Source organism: Anolis carolinensis, unplaced genomic scaffold, assembly GCF_035594765.1.
Source record: "Anolis carolinensis isolate JA03-04 unplaced genomic scaffold, rAnoCar3.1.pri scaffold_19, whole genome shotgun sequence".
Classification (NCBI taxonomy): Eukaryota; Metazoa; Chordata; class Lepidosauria; order Squamata; family Dactyloidae; genus Anolis; species Anolis carolinensis.
Genome location: NW_026943829.1, coordinates 3,344,422 through 3,365,279, shown reverse-complemented (window position 1 = coordinate 3,365,279; position 20,858 = coordinate 3,344,422). Strand labels below are relative to the sequence as shown.

At 41.7% G+C, this 20,858-nt stretch overlaps 1 protein-coding gene and 2 long non-coding RNA genes across 3 annotated transcripts in view; 1 reads left to right on the top strand and 2 right to left on the bottom strand.

The window, feature by feature from the left end:
- The window catches only part of LOC134294761 (uncharacterized), a 428,900-nt gene that overhangs the window by 113,547 nt on the left and 294,495 nt on the right, over positions 1-20,858 (top strand). The window lies entirely within an intron of this gene.
- LOC134294744 (uncharacterized) lies at positions 7,690-11,486 on the bottom strand. Its single transcript, XR_010001446.1, has 2 exons — positions 11,287-11,486; positions 7,690-9,775 (listed from the first exon to the last, which is right to left on the bottom strand). It is a non-coding gene; the product is annotated as an uncharacterized LOC134294744 (long non-coding RNA).
- On the bottom strand, positions 12,186-20,422 carry LOC134294737 (uncharacterized). Its single transcript, XM_062966372.1, has 8 exons — positions 20,223-20,422; positions 18,568-18,711; positions 17,548-17,667; positions 15,954-16,025; positions 15,755-15,859; positions 14,100-14,243; positions 12,992-13,199; positions 12,186-12,196 (listed from the first exon to the last, which is right to left on the bottom strand). Exons 1-8 carry the CDS (start codon positions 20,382-20,384, stop codon positions 12,186-12,188), a joined length of 966 nt encoding a protein of 321 aa, XP_062822442.1. The 5' UTR covers positions 20,385-20,422.

Below are 20,858 nucleotides of genomic sequence, written 5' to 3'. Positions count from 1 at the left end.
GTTCAAATCCGGGGAGCGGAGTGAGCACCCGCTGTTGCTCTAGCTTCTGCCAACCTAGCAGTTCAAAAACATGCCAATGTGAGTAGATCAATAGGCACTGCTCTGGCGGGAAGGTAACGGCGCTCCATGCAGTCATGCTGGCCACATGACCTTGGAGGTGTCTAAGGACAATAACGGCTCTTCGGCTTAGAAATGGAGATGAGCACCAACCCCCAGAGTCGGTCATGACTGGACTTAACGTCAGGGGAAACCTTTACCTTTACCTACTATTAAATTGAGTTTTTTAAAACTTTTGTATTGCACTTTTAAAAACTTGACTAAAGCATGGAATTGTTAGCCACCTTAAGTTCCCCTGAGGATAAAAGCAAGGTATAAAAAAAGTTAAAAACAACAGCAGCAGCAATATGACCTGCATGATTGGCTAGGATCATGTAGTAAAAGAAAATGGGGGGAAACTCTGTTATTTTCAGAAATCGCACTACAGTAACATCAAATCAGAAATGTTAAAGTTGCACATGTGTGAAAGAATGAGTACAAAACAAATTTCTGCCACTCTCTTCATAAGCATACTTGGTGTATATGAGAAGGGGATCACTTTTGACTTTGGAGTTCGGAGTAGTTAGACAAACTTCAGTCATTCGCCTCTCCCTTATCCTAGCTGTTATTTCAGCCTTATTCTCTTTCAGACTATTTGAACCGCTGAGACCACACTGGCCTTGCTGGACCATCACCTCCCCTTCTATGTCACCCACCCCAACCAATTGCAGAGTTCCATGCATGCTCATTGCTGTCACAGGTGCCCAATTCTGACATCAGCAAAATGTGCCTACACAACCAGGAAGGTCAGGGCTAAGCTTCCCATCTTCTTTCTGGTCATGTGGGTTTCTCTGTTGATAGAGCTGTTGCCATCTGCAAGAATAATCCCTCCCCTTTTTCTAACTCTAATAAGCACAGGCAAAAGTTATGGTGTCAGTGTCCCATCTGAACATCAGGCTGGTCCAAATGAGATTCAATCCAGCTGTCTATACTGCCCTGAAGTTGTGGGATACTCCGGAGTTCCCAGAAAGCTTTGGAGTATACCCTGACTTTGCCTGTTTAATCTGGTATATTTATCAGAAGTACAAGAAGCTCATGAAAGCAGCCAGGAATCAACTCATGGTGAGCCCAGGTTTTCATGCGCATGTAGATTTGCTCTACTTTAGAAAACTAACTATTTCTGAAATGGTCAGTGCTATACAACAAATAATCAGGTATCATGAGAGAAAACAAACCTTAATGTGGAAATTACCCTCTGTTTTCTTTCACCAGAATTATGCAACTAATTAACAAGAAAAGAGGTCTTTTGGATCTTATTAAAATTCTTTAGAAATGTTCCTCATGCATCTATACATTTATCTCATCTCTACTTAATGTAGAGCTGTATTTTATAAATACTGTATATTATGATAAAGCCACTTACATTCGGTGATGAGTAGGGATGAAAAAAGGAAATCTGCTTTAAAATATTCTAGATCCATGTCTCAAGTAGAAAAGGAACACACACATTATTGGACCTTGTGCTTGATTTCCTCTGAGATTTCTGCTTTTGGCACATTTCCCTAGTTGCACCTCATTTGACAATTACAGGAAATGACACAGTCTTAGTGCACCAGCCATTTTCTTGCTCATGGCTAGACAGAAACGCAGGCTTCATTTCACATGTTCACAACTCCTTATTGCAGTGTGTTCCAATCAGCCCATATTGTTTTAACCCTAAATGCTTTGGTTTAATAGTTAACATTTTAACTGGCTTGCCAAGATAGATTTGAAAGAATTGACTGTTCTCATGTGTGTGTAAGCATGCATGCACGTGTATGCCATTGATAGATGACTGGATAGATAGGAAGCTAGAAACTGACAAATTGGCAAATTGCAATATCACTGAATTTTCAAGTTACAATACATTGCTGATATTTGTAACACTGTTGTAGGGAAACAGGCATCCTTTCCTATATACCTACTATTGAATGTAGAGGCTATTATCCTGAAACTTCCCCAAAGTGGTGGGTGGGCAAGAAAATTGCAATATAATCCATATGTTTTTAATATGGTTTCAAACATCCTCTTTCTCTTTCCAGTGTTGAATACATTCATACACATATGGCAACTGTGTGCTACATAGCATTCTAACACATGACCTGGAATGTGATTTTTGCATGTACTATAAAGGAGTTCAGTGTCATGTACAAAGAAAAGTCTAACATGACCAATACCCTTACTTCCAATGCCCTTGTCAAAATCTACTTCCGACAAGTCAGTTATGCATGACCTTCAGTAGTGACAGTTTTGCTGATTTTTGCAAGTCATTTGCCATCTTTTGACCTGTCATGATTCATCTCTTGATCATAGTATCTTGCTGAGTTTTAAAATATACATATAAGCAACACTAATGTAAAAGATGTCAGTCTAGGTCTGTTCCCTGTCACTTGGACATCTCATATGTGTATCCATCCTATTTGATATTAATAGGTTTTCTTCTAAAACATGCATGAAAATTCACATGCATGAGCATGTGGATATATTTTATTTCAATGTAGCAATTTAAATGAATTTTTGGAATCAAGACATGTGTTAACTTTTTGGAATCACAAAAGCAGGTAGATAATAGGGGTGTGCACAATTTGTTTTTGTGTACCGAATTCAAATGATTTGGAGGATTCAGTTGCTGAATGCATGAAAACGAGCCTGACGCAGGGCAGCTGTAGCCTTCGTTGGTACAAATCACAGCAATCTTTTCAGCTAATGGGGGCTAATAATGGGGACCAATGGGACTGAGTGGCACCTGAGGTGGAGGTGGCAGTGTGTGAGCAGGGCAGCCTCACTAATCAGGAAAGCTGAAGCTCCTCCTTTGCTTTCTTTCCCAGTAGGTGCCTCCATTCCTTCCCATAGGCCTTCTCCCCATGTGTGCACCTGCTGGAGGCAAATGGAAACTTGCTTTCCCAGAAGCACTTTGTGTGGTGCAAGCATTAAAGGAGCCTTGTGCTCCCTCCTGGGGAATGATGGAAGTTGGGTTTTTTTCTCTGTGTGTTTTTCACTTTCTTTCTCATCCAATCAGAGGCCTGGCTGACTGTGTCTATCCATTCTCCTCCCCTATTGTGGCATGTGTTTGGCAATTCCCAGAACACCCTTTTGTATTTTTTTAAAAAAAAATTATAGTAAAAACTTTTTTAAATAAAAAAAAGTGTATTGGCGAAATGTTCTGAAACATAACAGGCTTGCAGTAGATGATGTGGCCTATAAGTGAAGCAAGTTTCACGCTGATAGGCCTAAATATGATGGGAAAACAAGCCTCTAAAATGTCCTCATTGGCACCAATGGACAAATCATTCCAATATTAAAACAGAAACCCCTTCAGAACTCTGGAAGTTACCTAAAAATGGAACAGGGGACAGTTGAAAACTGGACACCAAAAATGGCATGTTTTTTTTACTGAATTGTACACCTCTAGTATAAGGAGCCTCGGTGGCGTAGTGCGTTAAAGCGCTGAGCTGCTGAACTTGCAGACCGAAAGATCCCAGGTTCAAATCCCGGGAGCGGCTTGAGCGCCTGCTGTTAGCTCCAGCTTCTGCCAACCTAGCAGTTTGAAAACATGCAAATGTGAGTAAACCAATAGGTACCGCTCCGGCGGAAAGGTAACGGCGCTCCATGCAGTCATGCCAGCCACATGACCTTGGAGGTGTCTACGGACAACGGTGGCTCTTCGGCTTAGAAATGGAGATGAGCACCAACCCCCAGAGTCAGACATGACTGGACTTAAAGTCAGGGGAAACCTTTACCTTTTTTTTTACACCTGTAGTAGATAACTATGTTCTGTTCTGTGTTCTTCACCTAAGCTTTTACCAACTCTCCAGCAGAACCACATAAAACTACAGTAGAGTCTCGCTTATCCAGCATAAATGGGCCAGCAGAATGTTGGATAAGCGAAAATGTTGGAAGGATTACGGAAATGTCTATTAAACATCAAATTACATTATGATTTTACAAATTAAGCACCAAAACATTGCTTTACAACAAATCAACAGAAAAAGTAATTCAGTACATGTTAACGTTATGTAGTAATTACTGTATTTACAAATTTATCACCAAAACATTACAATATATTGAAAACATTGACTACAAAACACTGACTATTAAAAGGCAGACTGCCTTGGATAATACAGAACATTGGATAAGTGAAGGTTGGGTAAGCGAGACTCTACTGTACCAAGTTCCTTTGCTTTGCTTTCTTCCCCTCCCCATTGGTAATCTACCAGGTTCTCCTCTGGTCCAATGTATCTGTCTTGGCATTTCCAGTCCTGTTGTAGATGTAATGTATCTGTTTGTGTCAATATTCTCAAAAGATTAGATATCTCAAGTATTCAAACAGCAGTTCTACACAGACCCTATAATCCAGTTTAAAAATTGATTAAAATTAACCAGTTTTATTATGTAGTGCCTATGCAAACACCCCAGGAATCCTTCATTTGAGGCTGTGATTGTGGCCACAGTATCCCCTATTAAGGATCAGAACTGAACCCAGAAATTGCAGTAATTAACTATGTCTAGATAGCCACTGAATTTTTTTTTCTTAACCAGTCCACTGAGATGTGCATATGTGTTGGAAATAGCCTCCTGTGCTTGTAATTTGTTATGTATATAATTCAGATTGCTTGCTGTATTGTATATCTATGTACTGGTATGCAGTTTTACCTTAACTCTTGTGGGAGGGGCTGCAGATCATGTGATCAGAACTGGGACTATTCAGACCCGAGACTCCATTTTAGAGGACAGATGCAATTAGATTCTCAGACAACATGAGACACCATTAAACTCTCAGACTGTACAGACTGCATTAGACTCTGAGAGATGCTTTACACTTTGGACTGTTGATTCTAAGAAAGATGCCTTGCATTGTCTACTCAGAAAAACTACTTCAAATCTATTTGTAACTGAATTGATAAGTAATATACCTGTCTGCTGAATACATGAAGTTTGTAAGTAAACCAACTATTTTAATTTAACAAAGACTGCTTTATTTTGCCTCTAGAATGATTTAAACCAAGATGTTTTAAGGGAGAGTAGATTTTTGGGGCAACTAAAATACCACTTTTGAAACTCTTCTATAATTTTGTGAATAAACATATCTCTGTTCCTAACAGATCAGAGACAATAGCTTCAGTCAGGCTTGTAGCCAGGATTTTGATTTTTTTTGGGGGGGGGGGGGGGTGAGTCTGAGTGAGAGAGGATCTACCCTAGCAAACCTTTTGTATCATTATCCCAATACCCCCATGCATATGGGATATATTGAGCATGGTGGTCAGATCATGATATGAATAAACGTAACAGTTTAAATAATACCAGTAAGGCCTTCGTGCGGACCACCCTGAGAATTTTTTTGGGGGGGGGGGGGTCTGAAGCCCCTCAGCCCCCCCCCCCCCCCCCCCGGCTACATGCCTGGCTTCAGTTATTAGACTGAAACTACATTGCCTTGCTTGAATTTTATCGGATATTTATCACTAAAGGGAAGATTCACTCAAATGTGTTTTTAGCTTTTCTCTGGAAGTCATGTCTTTCCAAAAAGGCTATGTGTTTTTACCAAAAGGTTCTGCATGCCTTTTCCCAAAATTATGTGCATACCCACGTCTGCTAGGGATAAGCTGGTTTCAAGCCCTGCATGGAACATACTCTGATTTTCTGCAGCATATGTTATGGCTAGTTCTGGACTTTCCCAGTATTCTGTTCATGACTTAATGCACATTGCAGCACACATTGGGGTATACATTTTGTGAACACCCCACCCTTGAGCTGGCTTTGAACCATATGATAGTGTCTATGCAGAATTGTCCTTAGTGAGAGTAATTGACACAATAATTGGATGAGACTCCAACTAAAACGGGTGGATCAGGTAAATCCCAGATATCTCTATTTCTTACCCCTCTCCCAGAAGCCAACAAATTATGGGTTGAGTCTCCTTTATCCAGAACTTCAAACTATCCCCCCTCCAAAAAAAAAAAATCACCTTTTTGTCACAAGACACCCACTTCTGCTTTTGGAGAAAGGGGACTTGTCACAACAACTGGGGCTGCTGACATTTTCCTCAAAAAATAAAATAGACAAGGGGAAAGGGAGAGAACTCCACTTACACAAAACTCCTGTAAAAAGCAAACATCCCAGACATTTTTGTGCTCACTTTGTGTCTGACAAAAGATGGTGCATAGCAAGCCAGGCTTCCTGGAATAGCCACATGGAGCAAGGGTAAGTATTGTGTGATGCTGCTCAGAGGTAATGAAAAAGGCTTTGAGGGGGATTTTCTTTCCCAGATACTTTTCTAAACGGGTGGAAAAAGTCAGTGGATGCTGGCCATACGACTTCCTCCTTTCCCTCGTTCATTGTCTATTTGCAAACACAAGTGATACCTAATCCCCTAAAACCTGAAATTTGAAAAATGTCTGATCTCAAGCATTTCAGTGAAGAAAGGTCCTGCTGCCGGATCACTGAATTTCCTCAAATCCTGTATTGTGAAACAAAGTCATGCACATCCCTACTCTAAACTGAAGATGCTTCCACACATCTTAGCTTATTCATGCCACTTCTCATAGTCTTCCTGCTTCTTTCCATTTCCCTGCTTTTCTAAATTAGATGTTTGAAACAAATATTTGCAAATACCAGCCAAACATAATGAACAATGTATTTCTACTATTCTATGATTCTTATTATTCTGTCAGCAACTTCTGACTTCATAAAGACTAAAAGTTTCTCATTCTCAAGAGGACTGTGTTTCTGGATCTACACCCACATTAAAAAAGAGGGAGGAGGACAGGGAACTGACAAAGCTTGAAAGAAAAATAGTGACACCTCAGTAGCAACTTGAGAAAAAGAGCTCCTATCTTCTTCCACTTTAGACTGAACATATATTTATAGTGTAAAGGTCTTTCAGAGAGGCTTATCTCTCAGTCAAAACAAGAAAAGATGGCCAGATTTAAAATATGTAATGAGATCCAAAGGAAAGACAGAGGGAGATGGAAAACCTAACATTTGGTGGACATTTTGAATATTGTGAGGTGTATATCCCTTGATATAATCTTGGACTTGATGAAGGTAAAAAGGAAGAAGAAAACCTTACTGGAAAACATTATAAAGAGTAGCACAGAAATATCATAACCTGGTCAGCTAATAGAGGAGCAACATTTTCAGGACTATAATGTTAAAATTAAAGTAAACCCACCCCACAAAAAAGTCCAATGTTGATTATTTCTGTATCATGTTTAACCTAAAAGCTACCCATGCTTAATTCTAAAATTTAGAGGACATCTCACCATCAGCGGGACAAAAGGAAGGGTAATATGAATATAGGAGACCAAGACCAAGGAGTGATTTGGTGGATTTAACTATTTGCTAGACAAGCTGTGCACAAAGAAGGTGGTCACATGCTATGCTGTTGTAGATGTTGTTCGATTTAACTTTGAAAAGAAATGTATTCAAAAAGTAAATACGGGTATTTTCTACCCCTTCTAAAATAGTGTTTTCTTGAATGCATCTGTATGTGTGTGATTTGGGTGTGTGCCAAAGTGCCATTTAAAAACACAATGCAAATATGAGAACAATACAACACTAGCTTTGATGAGTAACAGTTTTGTATAAGATGAAAATAAGAGAATAGCTTTTATGGAATGTCTTCACAAGTAAGATTTAATAAGCATGGTACCTTCAAAGCCTATGTACAGTATGTTAATCAGAAGTAGCTTTGATGAGCTGAACATCACATGCAACTTTCTATAAAAGAACATTTCAAAGGAAAAATTTAATCCACTGGTTTAATTATTTGATGCCATAAATCCTTTTGTGAGTATCCCCCCCATTAAATTTTATAAAGCATTGTGGCTCAGTAGTACCTAAAGTTTGCTAAATTTTATATAGATGTGTGTGTGTGTTTATTGCTTTTTAAACAAACAAGCAGTATCTACATAATTTTGTCATATTATGTCCCTGTGATGAATTTGAGGGCCTCAGGTCCTTGCCAAACCAGATTTGAGGATTTGTTGAAATCAAACAATGACTCTAATGGTGCAAGATGACAGCATTCTTTGGTTACGGTTCAATGATATATGGATACAGAAATACAAATAAATACAAATTTGTCTCACACTTCTCTAGCAAAAAAGGAGACACAGCTGGAGTTTATAACTGAATTCGATAGATATATATAATGATATTTTACCTAGCTTCAGCAGAGGCGGGTATCTATTCATAATATGCTTTGCGTTTTGCAGAGACGATTTTGCCCTGGATCTAAAATACACTGGCATCTGCTGCAACACATTTTCTGGCTGAACTCTGGCTTTCCTGGGACTTTTAGAAACTGCTGTATCACTCTTGTGTGTTGCAGTGCACATAGGCAGTGTACATTTTGTGGCCACCACAACTTTAAGTAGGCTTTGAAATGCATTAGAAGAGCCCAGATTTGGAAAGAGACTGACATGATGAATCAACTACATGAATTTATTTATTTATTTATTTATTTCATTTCATTTATATATAACTTTTCTCATGCTGGGGGACTCAAATAAATGGCATATGATAAAAACAGTATAACACACATCTCAAACAATAACATATTAAATCATTAAAACATTAACCTTCACACACAAGCATAAAACATTTTAACATTACACTGATCCCAAGGTTGTCATCCATCTGCACCTTTGCAGCGGCACTAAGAGAGGAGAGCAAAGGAGGCGTGTTGGCCCCAAGACCAGTGCACCTCCCCAGAATAAAGTCAGAAGTCCCTAAGCGGTTGAGTATTTCCCCCCCGGATGCTGCGCAAGGAAGTATTTTGTACCCCTTTGCCAGGCCTTTCCTCCAGTTGCACAACAGAACACAGATCCTCTCCTTCCCTGGTCGGAACAATCAACAGATTGGTCATGAAATGGTCTCTGGGTACCATCCAGATGCCACTGGATGGGAAAAAGCAGCCTTTGCCCTTCTGGACCACAGTGTACATAAATACACAGTGAACTTCTATCTACGTTTCCCATATCAACCGGAAAAAAGGATGGATTGTGCCACAGAATGATGTAGATCCAACTAACTGGCACAGAATGTGGTAAGACACTGAAACCCAACGGATGGAATAAAATATGAAATGAAATAAAAGCAATGATGCTGGTATCTAAAGGGGGCTGCATTCTGTAGGAAAGGCAAAGGCTAATCTGAGTTTTAGGCAAACCGAACCACAGAATTTCCTTACTCCACAGGGAGTACTCCACTTCCACAGGGAAAGCAAGATCTTGAAATGAACTCAAGTCCCTTCTTCAGTCTCTGCATCAGTTTTGCTACTGTGCCATCTAATTTGGAGTTTTACAACAAAAAAAGGGGAGAGGACTAACTAGCAGAAATGGTTTCGACAAGGGCGGGTGAGTAGCATTCAAGGCACAGCCATGTCCGCAAAACTGCCTTGATTCTATTTTTGAGGATTCTTTTTTTCCAACTGCAACTCCTAGAATTTCCAACTAGCAAAGGGGGGGAGGGGAATCTGGGAATGGCTTCTGACCTAATTCCAGGGGTAGGGAAAAGCTTACAAAACAACCACTTTCTTCCTGCATCAGAGTCATACCCCCAAAGCAGTCTTCTTGGCAAGTTTGGCTGGGACCCACTCATCATCTTCAGTGTCTCCTCCCAAATCCTCCGAATCGGATGTTGAGTCTTCCTCTGGCATCGCAAATGTAGACCTTGCGGGAGTTCCCTTGTGGGGCTTGGGCTGATCCAAACAAAATACATGAAAAAATGTATCTTCATGCAAACTACAAAACATTTTAAAAGTCCACGAAACTGGGCAGGATGAATGTATTCCAAGACTATTGGCTTGGTCCAGGAAATTGGAATGTTTTGGGAGAGAGACGTGAACGGAGAACCTAGCTGAAAATGTTCATAGTAAGAATCAAGCTGAACCTTGCTGAACAGTGCAAAGCTTTCCTAAATAAGTTATGTAATTTGTGATCAGGGATGACATTTTAAAATAGGGATGGGGATGTGTAGTCTTCCTGATGTAGTACTGCAAGTTCCATCAACCTTTAGTAGCGTAATTATTGCTACAATATCCTGTCCTTTGCATGCCCTATGAGGATCAGCTTGAAGGTATGTTTAGCTTGCAGAAGGGAAGGTTGAGAAGGAACATGATAGCCATGTTTAAATATTTTGAAAAACTGTCATAAGGAAGAGGGAGAAGGCCTTGTTTTCTGCTGCTCTGGAGACTAGGATGCAGAACAATGGGCTCAAATTACAGAAAAAGAGATTCCACCGGAACATTAGGAAGAACTTCCTGACCGTAAAAGCTATTCAGCAGTGGAACTCTCTGCCTTGGGAGTGTAAAGGAGGCTTTTAAACAGTCGTTAGGTGGCCATCAGTCGAGAGTGCTTTGATTATGCTTTTTCTGCATGGCAGAAGGAGGTTGGACTGGATGGTCCATGTGGTCTCTCCCTACTCTATGATATTGGGGCCCAGTAACACACACAAAAGCCAGTGTGGTTTAGTGGTTTGGGTGCTGGACTAGGATTCTAAGAACAGAGTTTGAATTCGCACTCAACCGTGAAAACACAGCAGGTGACTGGGCAAGAAGTCACACTCTCTCAGTCTCAGAGGAAAACTCCTCTGAACAGTCTGGCCAAGAAAACCCTGTGTCAGTTCTTCCTGCTATAAATCAGAAACGCCTTGAAGGTACAGTAGTCTCTCACTTATCCAACGTTCTGAATTATCCAACGCAGTCTGCCTCCCATCTGGATCCACAGCTGTTTTTCTAAGCAGCAAGGACTGAACTTTTTATGGATTTAACTTCTGACAATGTTGTTACTGTAAGTTCATTTTATGCAATTCTGTCTTTATTTGTAGTCCATGTTTTCAATACACTGCGATGTTTTTGGTGCTAAATTCGTAAATACAGTTATTACTACATAATGTTACCATGTACTGAACTGTTTTTTTTCTGTCGATTTGTTGTCAAACATGATGTTTTGGTGCTTAATTTGTAAAATCATAACGTAATTTGACATGTAATAGGCTTTTCTTAATCCCTCATATTATTCAACATTTTCGCTTATCCAATGTTCTGCCGGCCTGTTTATGTTGGATAAGCAAGACTCTACTGAACACAATAGCAGATACACACATACATATATAACATTCATATATATATGAATGAGTTAAAAGTAAGACACCCTAAGTGAACAAGAGGGAAGGGCCTACTATGTGCTCCAGCCCACAATGAATACACACCTTGGGTAGGATGAAGTTGAAGGGGGAGTCCGGTTCATCTGCCAGAGCGGGATGCATACTCCGGATCTTCTTCTGCCCACTGGCCACTTGAAGCAGCAGCAGTTTCTGTTGGGAAGGCAGACGCAGGAATGAGCCTCGGCGGCCAGGAAGGACCAAGGCCATTTCTATTGACCGCAAGAGCACCACCCTCTGACCATACCTGTTTGGCAAGCTCTTCAGAGAGCGCTTGGTTCTTCTCAAAGACTTCTCTCATCCTTGACAGTTCTTGATTCTATACACAGAAGAGTGGTCTAACATTATTAAGGAGTTTTTTTCAGAAGAAAATGCCCAACAAGGGCAGATTACACATCACTTTGAAAGATTAAACTGGGTGGGTTCCTAAAATTGCAGGGTCTTTTGTTCAAGCACCAATATTCCTTTGATTTTATTGGTTTCCAAGATTGCTAGGTTCTAGACCACTAAAGGCACTGGGTCGATTTGATTTGTAGGGGGACTGTTTTGGAAGAAAAGCCGTGAAAATGTGGAATAATTGAGGTTGTTGTATGTTTTCTGGGCTGCCTGGCCATGTTCCAGAAGTATTTTCTCCTGATGTTTCACCCATATCTATGGTAGGCATCCTCAGAGGTTGTGAGGTATCTCACAACCTCTGAGGATGCCTGCCATAGATATGGGCGAATGTCAGGAGAGAATACTTCTGGAACATGGCCAGACAGCCCGGAAAACATACAACTCTGTGATCCCGGCCATAAAAGCCTTTGACAACACATGTGGAATAATTGATTTTTCATAATATTTCCCCCTGCAATTTATTTCCTTGGAAAATGAAATCTCATCCCAATCATCGTGATTTGGAGCTGCAGAGCTTCCAGGTAGAGCGTCTTTTTAGAAGTGAAGAAGCATCAACACTTGTCTAGAGAACAATTCAGGACAGAGGGAATCCTGTGGTGCAGGCCTGCTCTCAATGAAAAGGTCTCTATAGTCACTTCCCTCCTTTTCCCAAAAGCCTTTAGTGTGTTTTAAGACCCATTTGTTTAAGAAGGGAGACTCATGAAGCCTCTCTCTTGCAAACATGAGAGCATTAGAGACTCTCCTAACAAAGTTAGCAAACTCTCTTGTGTCTGTGTACTCTTTTTTATACAAGATGTACACCTGCAACAACAGAAGTAATTTTTTACTCCCCTTTGCTCTACTTACAAGAGCATCCCATATTATTTTCTCAACTGTTTCCTTCTATAAAATCATACAGAGCACTAGCTACACTGCACTTTAGTCCACTGCTTCTTAAAACTCTGGATCCCGACCCCAAATGGGCCCCCTTTAGCTCAATGCTGGGATCCTGAAGTATTTTCTGAATGCCACCTGGTGGCTATTTTAGATATTTACATGAATTTGTTGTGCAGTGTTGATAGTTCCTGAAAATAAGACCTGGTGCATCTTTTGGAGCAAAAATAAGACTCACTCATATTTTCTGGGAAATATAGTATATACCTGGGGTCACGTAAAAATTTCTCAGGCCAAAAGAGGTCCCCAGTGGGAAAGTTTAAGTCTGCTATAGGTAAAGGTAAAGGTTTCCCCTGACGTTAAGTCCAGTCATGTCTGACTCTGGGGGTTGGTGCTCATCTCCATTTCTAAGCCGAAGAGCCGGCGTTGTCCGTAGACACTTCCAAGGTCATGTAGCTGGCATGACTGCATGGAGCACCGTTACCTTTGCTATAGATCCCAAATATTCCTACAGGCAGGACAGGTGAATCCTCCCCCCCAAAGAGGTAGGCCGCAATAGCATCGCCACACACCAAGATAAAGTTGCCTCGGTTCCAGCACTCCTCGGCCTTGCAGCGACAGTTCTCAGAACAGGTCACTTTTTGCTTCCGGCAGCCACACTTCTTGTTTCTGCAACCGCCTTTGCAGCGGCACTAAGAGAGGAGAGCAAAGGAGGCGTGTTGGCCCCAAGACCAGTGCACCTCCCCAGAATAAAGTCAGAAGTCCCTAAGCGGTTGAGTATTTCCCCCCCGGATGCTGCGCAAGGAAGTATTTTGTACCCCTTTGCCAGGCCTTTCCTCCAGTTGCACAACAGAACACAGATCCTCTCCTTCCCTGGTCGGAACAATCAACAGATTGGTCATGAAATGGTCTCTGGGTACCATCCAGATGCCACTGGATGGGAAAAAGCAGCCTTTGCCCTTCTGGACCACAGTGTACATAAATACACAGTGAACTTCTATCTACGTTTCCCATATCAACCGGAAAAAAGGATGGATTGTGCCACAGAATGATGTAGATCCAACTAACTGGCACAGAATGTGGTAAGACACTGAAACCCAACGGATGGAATAAAATATGAAATGAAATAAAAGCAATGATGCTGGTATCTAAAGGGGGCTGCATTCTGTAGGAAAGGCAAAGGCTAATCTGAGTTTTAGGCAAACCGAACCACAGAATTTCCTTACTCCACAGGGAGTACTCCACTTCCACAGGGAAAGCAAGATCTTGAAATGAACTCAAGTCCCTTCTTCAGTCTCTGCATCAGTTTTGCTACTGTGCCATCTAATTTGGAGTTTTACAACAAAAAAAGGGGAGAGGACTAACTAGCAGAAATGGTTTCGACAAGGGCGGGTGAGTAGCATTCAAGGCACAGCCATGTCCGCAAAACTGCCTTGATTCTATTTTTGAGGATTCTTTTTTTCCAACTGCAACTCCTAGAATTTCCAACTAGCAAAGGGGGGGAGGGGAATCTGGGAATGGCTTCTGACCTAATTCCAGGGGTAGGGAAAAGCTTACAAAACAACCACTTTCTTCCTGCATCAGAGTCATACCCCCAAAGCAGTCTTCTTGGCAAGTTTGGCTGGGACCCACTCATCATCTTCAGTGTCTCCTCCCAAATCCTCCGAATCGGATGTTGAGTCTTCCTCTGGCATCGCAAATGTAGACCTTGCGGGAGTTCCCTTGTGGGGCTTGGGCTGATCCAAACAAAATACATGAAAAAATGTATCTTCATGCAAACTACAAAACATTTTAAAAGTCCACGAAACTGGGCAGGATGAATGTATTCCAAGACTATTGGCTTGGTCCAGGAAATTGGAATGTTTTGGGAGAGAGACGTGAACGGAGAACCTAGCTGAAAATGTTCATAGTAAGAATCAAGCTGAACCTTGCTGAACAGTGCAAAGCTTTCCTAAATAAGTTATGTAATTTGTGATCAGGGATGACATTTTAAAATAGGGATGGGGATGTGTAGTCTTCCTGATGTAGTACTGCAAGTTCCATCAACCTTTAGTAGCGTAATTATTGCTACAATATCCTGTCCTTTGCATGCCCTATGAGGATCAGCTTGAAGGTATGTTTAGCTTGCAGAAGGGAAGGTTGAGAAGGAACATGATAGCCATGTTTAAATATTTTGAAAAACTGTCATAAGGAAGAGGGAGAAGGCCTTGTTTTCTGCTGCTCTGGAGACTAGGATGCAGAACAATGGGCTCAAATTACAGAAAAAGAGATTCCACCGGAACATTAGGAAGAACTTCCTGACCGTAAAAGCTATTCAGCAGTGGAACTCTCTGCCTTGGGAGTGTAAAGGAGGCTTTTAAACAGTCGTTAGGTGGCCATCAGTCGAGAGTGCTTTGATTATGCTTTTTCTGCATGGCAGAAGGAGGTTGGACTGGATGGTCCATGTGGTCTCTCCCTACTCTATGATATTGGGGCCCAGTAACACACACAAAAGCCAGTGTGGTTTAGTGGTTTGGGTGCTGGACTAGGATTCTAAGAACAGAGTTTGAATTCGCACTCAACCGTGAAAACACAGCAGGTGACTGGGCAAGAAGTCACACTCTCTCAGTCTCAGAGGAAAACTCCTCTGAACAGTCTGGCCAAGAAAACCCTGTGTCAGTTCTTCCTGCTATAAATCAGAAACGCCTTGAAGGTACAGTAGTCTCTCACTTATCCAACGTTCTGAATTATCCAACGCAGTCTGCCTCCCATCTGGATCCACAGCTGTTTTTCTAAGCAGCAAGGACTGAACTTTTTATGGATTTAACTTCTGACAATGTTGTTACTGTAAGTTCATTTTATGCAATTCTGTCTTTATTTGTAGTCCATGTTTTCAATACACTGCGATGTTTTTGGTGCTAAATTCGTAAATACAGTTATTACTACATAATGTTACCATGTACTGAACTGTTTTTTTTCTGTCGATTTGTTGTCAAACATGATGTTTTGGTGCTTAATTTGTAAAATCATAACGTAATTTGACATGTAATAGGCTTTTCTTAATCCCTCATATTATTCAACATTTTCGCTTATCCAATGTTCTGCCGGCCTGTTTATGTTGGATAAGCAAGACTCTACTGAACACAATAGCAGATACACACATACATATATAACATTCATATATATATGAATGAGTTAAAAGTAAGACACCCTAAGTGAACAAGAGGGAAGGGCCTACTATGTGCTCCAGCCCACAATGAATACACACCTTGGGTAGGATGAAGTTGAAGGGGGAGTCCGGTTCATCTGCCAGAGCGGGATGCATACTCCGGATCTTCTTCTGCCCACTGGCCACTTGAAGCAGCAGCAGTTTCTGTTGGGAAGGCAGACGCAGGAATGAGCCTCGGCGGCCAGGAAGGACCAAGGCCATTTCTATTGACCGCAAGAGCACCACCCTCTGACCATACCTGTTTGGCAAGCTCTTCAGAGAGCGCTTGGTTCTTCTCAAAGACTTCTCTCATCCTTGACAGTTCTTGATTCTATACACAGAAGAGTGGTCTAACATTATTAAGGAGTTTTTTTCAGAAGAAAATGCCCAACAAGGGCAGATTACACATCACTTTGAAAGATTAAACTGGGTGGGTTCCTAAAATTGCAGGGTCTTTTGTTCAAGCACCAATATTCCTTTGATTTTATTGGTTTCCAAGATTGCTAGGTTCTAGACCACTAAAGGCACTGGGTCGATTTGATTTGTAGGGGGACTGTTTTGGAAGAAAAGCCGTGAAAATGTGGAATAATTGAGGTTGTTGTATGTTTTCTGGGCTGCCTGGCCATGTTCCAGAAGTATTTTCTCCTGATGTTTCACCCATATCTATGGTAGGCATCCTCAGAGGTTGTGAGGTATCTCACAACCTCTGAGGATGCCTGCCATAGATATGGGCGAATGTCAGGAGAGAATACTTCTGGAACATGGCCAGACAGCCCGGAAAACATACAACTCTGTGATCCCGGCCATAAAAGCCTTTGACAACACATGTGGAATAATTGATTTTTCATAATATTTCCCCCTGCAATTTATTTCCTTGGAAAATGAAATCTCATCCCAATCATCGTGATTTGGAGCTGCAGAGCTTCCAGGTAGAGCGTCTTTTTAGAAGTGAAGAAGCATCAACACTTGTCTAGAGAACAATTCAGGACAGAGGGAATCCTGTGGTGCAGGCCTGCTCTCAATGAAAAGGTCTCTATAGTCACTTCCCTCCTTTTCCCAAAAGCCTTTAGTGTGTTTTAAGACCCATTTGTTTAAGAAGGGAGACTCATGAAGCCTCTCTCTTGCAAACATGAGAGCATTAGAGACTCTCCTAACAAAGTTAGCAAACTCTCTTGTGTCTGTGTACTCTTTTTTATACAAGATGTACACCTGCAACAACAGAAGTAATTTTTTACTCCCCTTTGCTCTACTTACAAGAGCATCCCATATTATTTTCTCAACTGTTTCCTTCTATAAAATCATACAGAGCACTAGCTACACTGCACTTTAGTCCACTGCTTCTTAAAACTCTGGATCCCGACCCCAAATGGGCCCCCTTTAGCTCAATGCTGGGATCCTGAAGTATTTTCTGAATGCCACCTGGTGGCTATTTTAGATATTTACATGAATTTGTTGTGCAGTGTTGATAGTTCCTGAAAATAAGACCTGGTGCATCTTTTGGAGCAAAAATAAGACTCACTCATATTTTCTGGGAAATATAGTATATACCTGGGGTCACGTAAAAATTTCTCAGGCCAAAAGAGGTCCCCAGTGGGAAAGTTTAAGTCTGCTATAGGTAAAGGTAAAGGTTTCCCCTGACGTTAAGTCCAGTCATGTCTGACTCTGGGGGTTGGTGCTCATCTCCATTTCTAAGCCGAAGAGCCGGCGTTGTCCGTAGACACTTCCAAGGTCATGTAGCTGGCATGACTGCATGGAGCACCGTTACCTTTGCTATAGATCCCAAATATTCCTACAGGCAGGACAGGTGAATCCTCCCCCCCAAAGAGGTAGGCCGCAATAGCATCGCCACACACCAAGATAAAGTTGCCTCGGTTCCAGCACTCCTCGGCCTTGCAGCGACAGTTCTCAGAACAGGTCACTTTTTGCTTCCGGCAGCCACACTTCTTGTTTCTGCAACCGCCTTTGCAGCGGCACTAAGAGAGGAGAGCAAAGGAGGCGTGTTGGCCCCAAGACCAGTGCACCTCCCCAGAATAAAGTCAGAAGTCCCTAAGCGGTTGAGTATTTCCCCCCCGGATGCTGCGCAAGGAAGTATTTTGTACCCCTTTGCCAGGCCTTTCCTCCAGTTGCACAACAGAACACAGATCCTCTCCTTCCCTGGTCGGAACAATCAACAGATTGGTCATGAAATGGTCTCTGGGTACCATCCAGATGCCACTGGATGGGAAAAAGCAGCCTTTGCCCTTCTGGACCACAGTGTACATAAATACACAGTGAACTTCTATCTACGTTTCCCATATCAACCGGAAAAAAGGATGGATTGTGCCACAGAATGATGTAGATCCAACTAACTGGCACAGAATGTGGTAAGACACTGAAACCCAACGGATGGAATAAAATATGAAATGAAATAAAAGCAATGATGCTGGTATCTAAAGGGGGCTGCATTCTGTAGGAAAGGCAAAGGCTAATCTGAGTTTTAGGCAAACCGAACCACAGAATTTCCTTACTCCACAGGGAGTACTCCACTTCCACAGGGAAAGCAAGATCTTGAAATGAACTCAAGTCCCTTCTTCAGTCTCTGCATCAGTTTTGCTACTGTGCCATCTAATTTGGAGTTTTACAACAAAAAAAGGGGAGAGGACTAACTAGCAGAAATGGTTTCGACAAGGGCGGGTGAGTAGCATTCAAGGCACAGCCATGTCCGCAAAACTGCCTTGATTCTATTTTTGAGGATTCTTTTTTTCCAACTGCAACTCCTAGAATTTCCAACTAGCAAAGGGGGGGAGGGGAATCTGGGAATGGCTTCTGACCTAATTCCAGGGGTAGGGAAAAGCTTACAAAACAACCACTTTCTTCCTGCATCAGAGTCATACCCCCAAAGCAGTCTTCTTGGCAAGTTTGGCTGGGACCCACTCATCATCTTCAGTGTCTCCTCCCAAATCCTCCGAATCGGATGTTGAGTCTTCCTCTGGCATCGCAAATGTAGACCTTGCGGGAGTTCCCTTGTGGGGCTTGGGCTGATCCAAACAAAATACATGAAAAAATGTATCTTCATGCAAACTACAAAACATTTTAAAAGTCCACGAAACTGGGCAGGATGAATGTATTCCAAGACTATTGGCTTGGTCCAGGAAATTGGAATGTTTTGGGAGAGAGACGTGAACGGAGAACCTAGCTGAAAATGTTCATAGTAAGAATCAAGCTGAACCTTGCTGAACAGTGCAAAGCTTTCCTAAATAAGTTATGTAATTTGTGATCAGGGATGACATTTTAAAATAGGGATGGGGATGTGTAGTCTTCCTGATGTAGTACTGCAAGTTCCATCAACCTTTAGTAGCGTAATTATTGCTACAATATCCTGTCCTTTGCATGCCCTATGAGGATCAGCTTGAAGGTATGTTTAGCTTGCAGAAGGGAAGGTTGAGAAGGAACATGATAGCCATGTTTAAATATTTTGAAAAACTGTCATAAGGAAGAGGGAGAAGGCCTTGTTTTCTGCTGCTCTGGAGACTAGGATGCAGAACAATGGGCTCAAATTACAGAAAAAGAGATTCCACCGGAACATTAGGAAGAACTTCCTGACCGTAAAAGCTATTCAGCAGTGGAACTCTCTGCCTTGGGAGTGTAAAGGAGGCTTTTAAACAGTCGTTAGGTGGCCATCAGTCGAGAGTGCTTTGATTATGCTTTTTCTGCATGGCAGAAGGAGGTTGGACTGGATGGTCCATGTGGTCTCTCCCTACTCTATGATATTGGGGCCCAGTAACACACACAAAAGCCAGTGTGGTTTAGTGGTTTGGGTGCTGGACTAGGATTCTAAGAACAGAGTTTGAATTCGCACTCAACCGTGAAAACACAGCAGGTGACTGGGCAAGAAGTCACACTCTCTCAGTCTCAGAGGAAAACTCCTCTGAACAGTCTGGCCAAGAAAACCCTGTGTCAGTTCTTCCTGCTATAAATCAGAAACGCCTTGAAGGTACAGTAGTCTCTCACTTATCCAACGTTCTGAATTATCCAACGCAGTCTGCCTCCCATCTGGATCCACAGCTGTTTTTCTAAGCAGCAAGGACTGAACTTTTTATGGATTTAACTTCTGACAATGTTGTTACTGTAAGTTCATTTTATGCAATTCTGTCTTTATTTGTAGTCCATGTTTTCAATACACTGCGATGTTTTTGGTGCTAAATTCGTAAATACAGTTATTACTACATAATGTTACCATGTACTGAACTGTTTTTTTTCTGTCGATTTGTTGTCAAACATGATGTTTTGGTGCTTAATTTGTAAAATCATAACGTAATTTGACATGTAATAGGCTTTTCTTAATCCCTCATATTATTCAACATTTTCGCTTATCCAATGTTCTGCCGGCCTGTTTATGTTGGATAAGCAAGACTCTACTGAACACAATAGCAGATACACACATACATATATAACATTCATATATATATGAATGAGTTAAAAGTAAGACACCCTAAGTGAACAAGAGGGAAGGGCCTACTATGTGCTCCAGCCCACAATGAATACACACCTTGGGTAGGATGAAGTTGAAGGGGGAGTCCGGTTCATCTGCCAGAGCGGGATGCATACTCCGGATCTTCTTCTGCCCACTGGCCACTTGAAGCAGCAGCAGTTTCTGTTGGGAAGGCAGACGCAGGAATGAGCCTCGGCGGCCAGGAAGGACCAAGGCCATTTCTATTGACCGCAAGAGCACCACCCTCTGACCATACCTGTTTGGCAAGCTCTTCAGAGAGCGCTTGGTTCTTCTCAAAGACTTCTCTCATCCTTGACAGTTCTTGATTCTATACACAGAAGAGTGGTCTAACATTATTAAGGAGTTTTTTTCAGAAGAAAATGCCCAACAAGGGCAGATTACACATCACTTTGAAAGATTAAACTGGGTGGGTTCCTAAAATTGCAGGGTCTTTTGTTCAAGCACCAATATTCCTTTGATTTTATTGGTTTCCAAGATTGCTAGGTTCTAGACCACTAAAGGCACTGGGTCGATTTGATTTGTAGGGGGACTGTTTTGGAAGAAAAGCCGTGAAAATGTGGAATAATTGAGGTTGTTGTATGTTTTCTGGACTGCCTGGCCATGTTCCAGAAGTATTTTCTCCTGATGTTTCACCCATATCTATGGTAGGCATCCTCAGAGGTTGTGAGGTAT

Excerpts from the sequence above, each read along its gene's own strand:
- LOC134294737 (XM_062966372.1), bottom strand. The coding sequence starts at position 20,384 with ATGGCCTTGGTCCTTCCTGGCCGCCGAGGCTCATTCCTGCGTCTGCCT. Across the intron at positions 17,668-18,567 it reads CCAAGAAGACTGCTTTGGGG|TGCCGCTGCAAAGGCGGTTG; the intron begins GTATGACTCTGA and ends CTCCTCTCTTAG. Across the intron at positions 16,026-17,547 it reads ACCGAGGCAACTTTATCTTG|AATCAAGAACTGTCAAGGAT; the intron begins GTGTGTGGCGAT and ends TTCTGTGTATAG.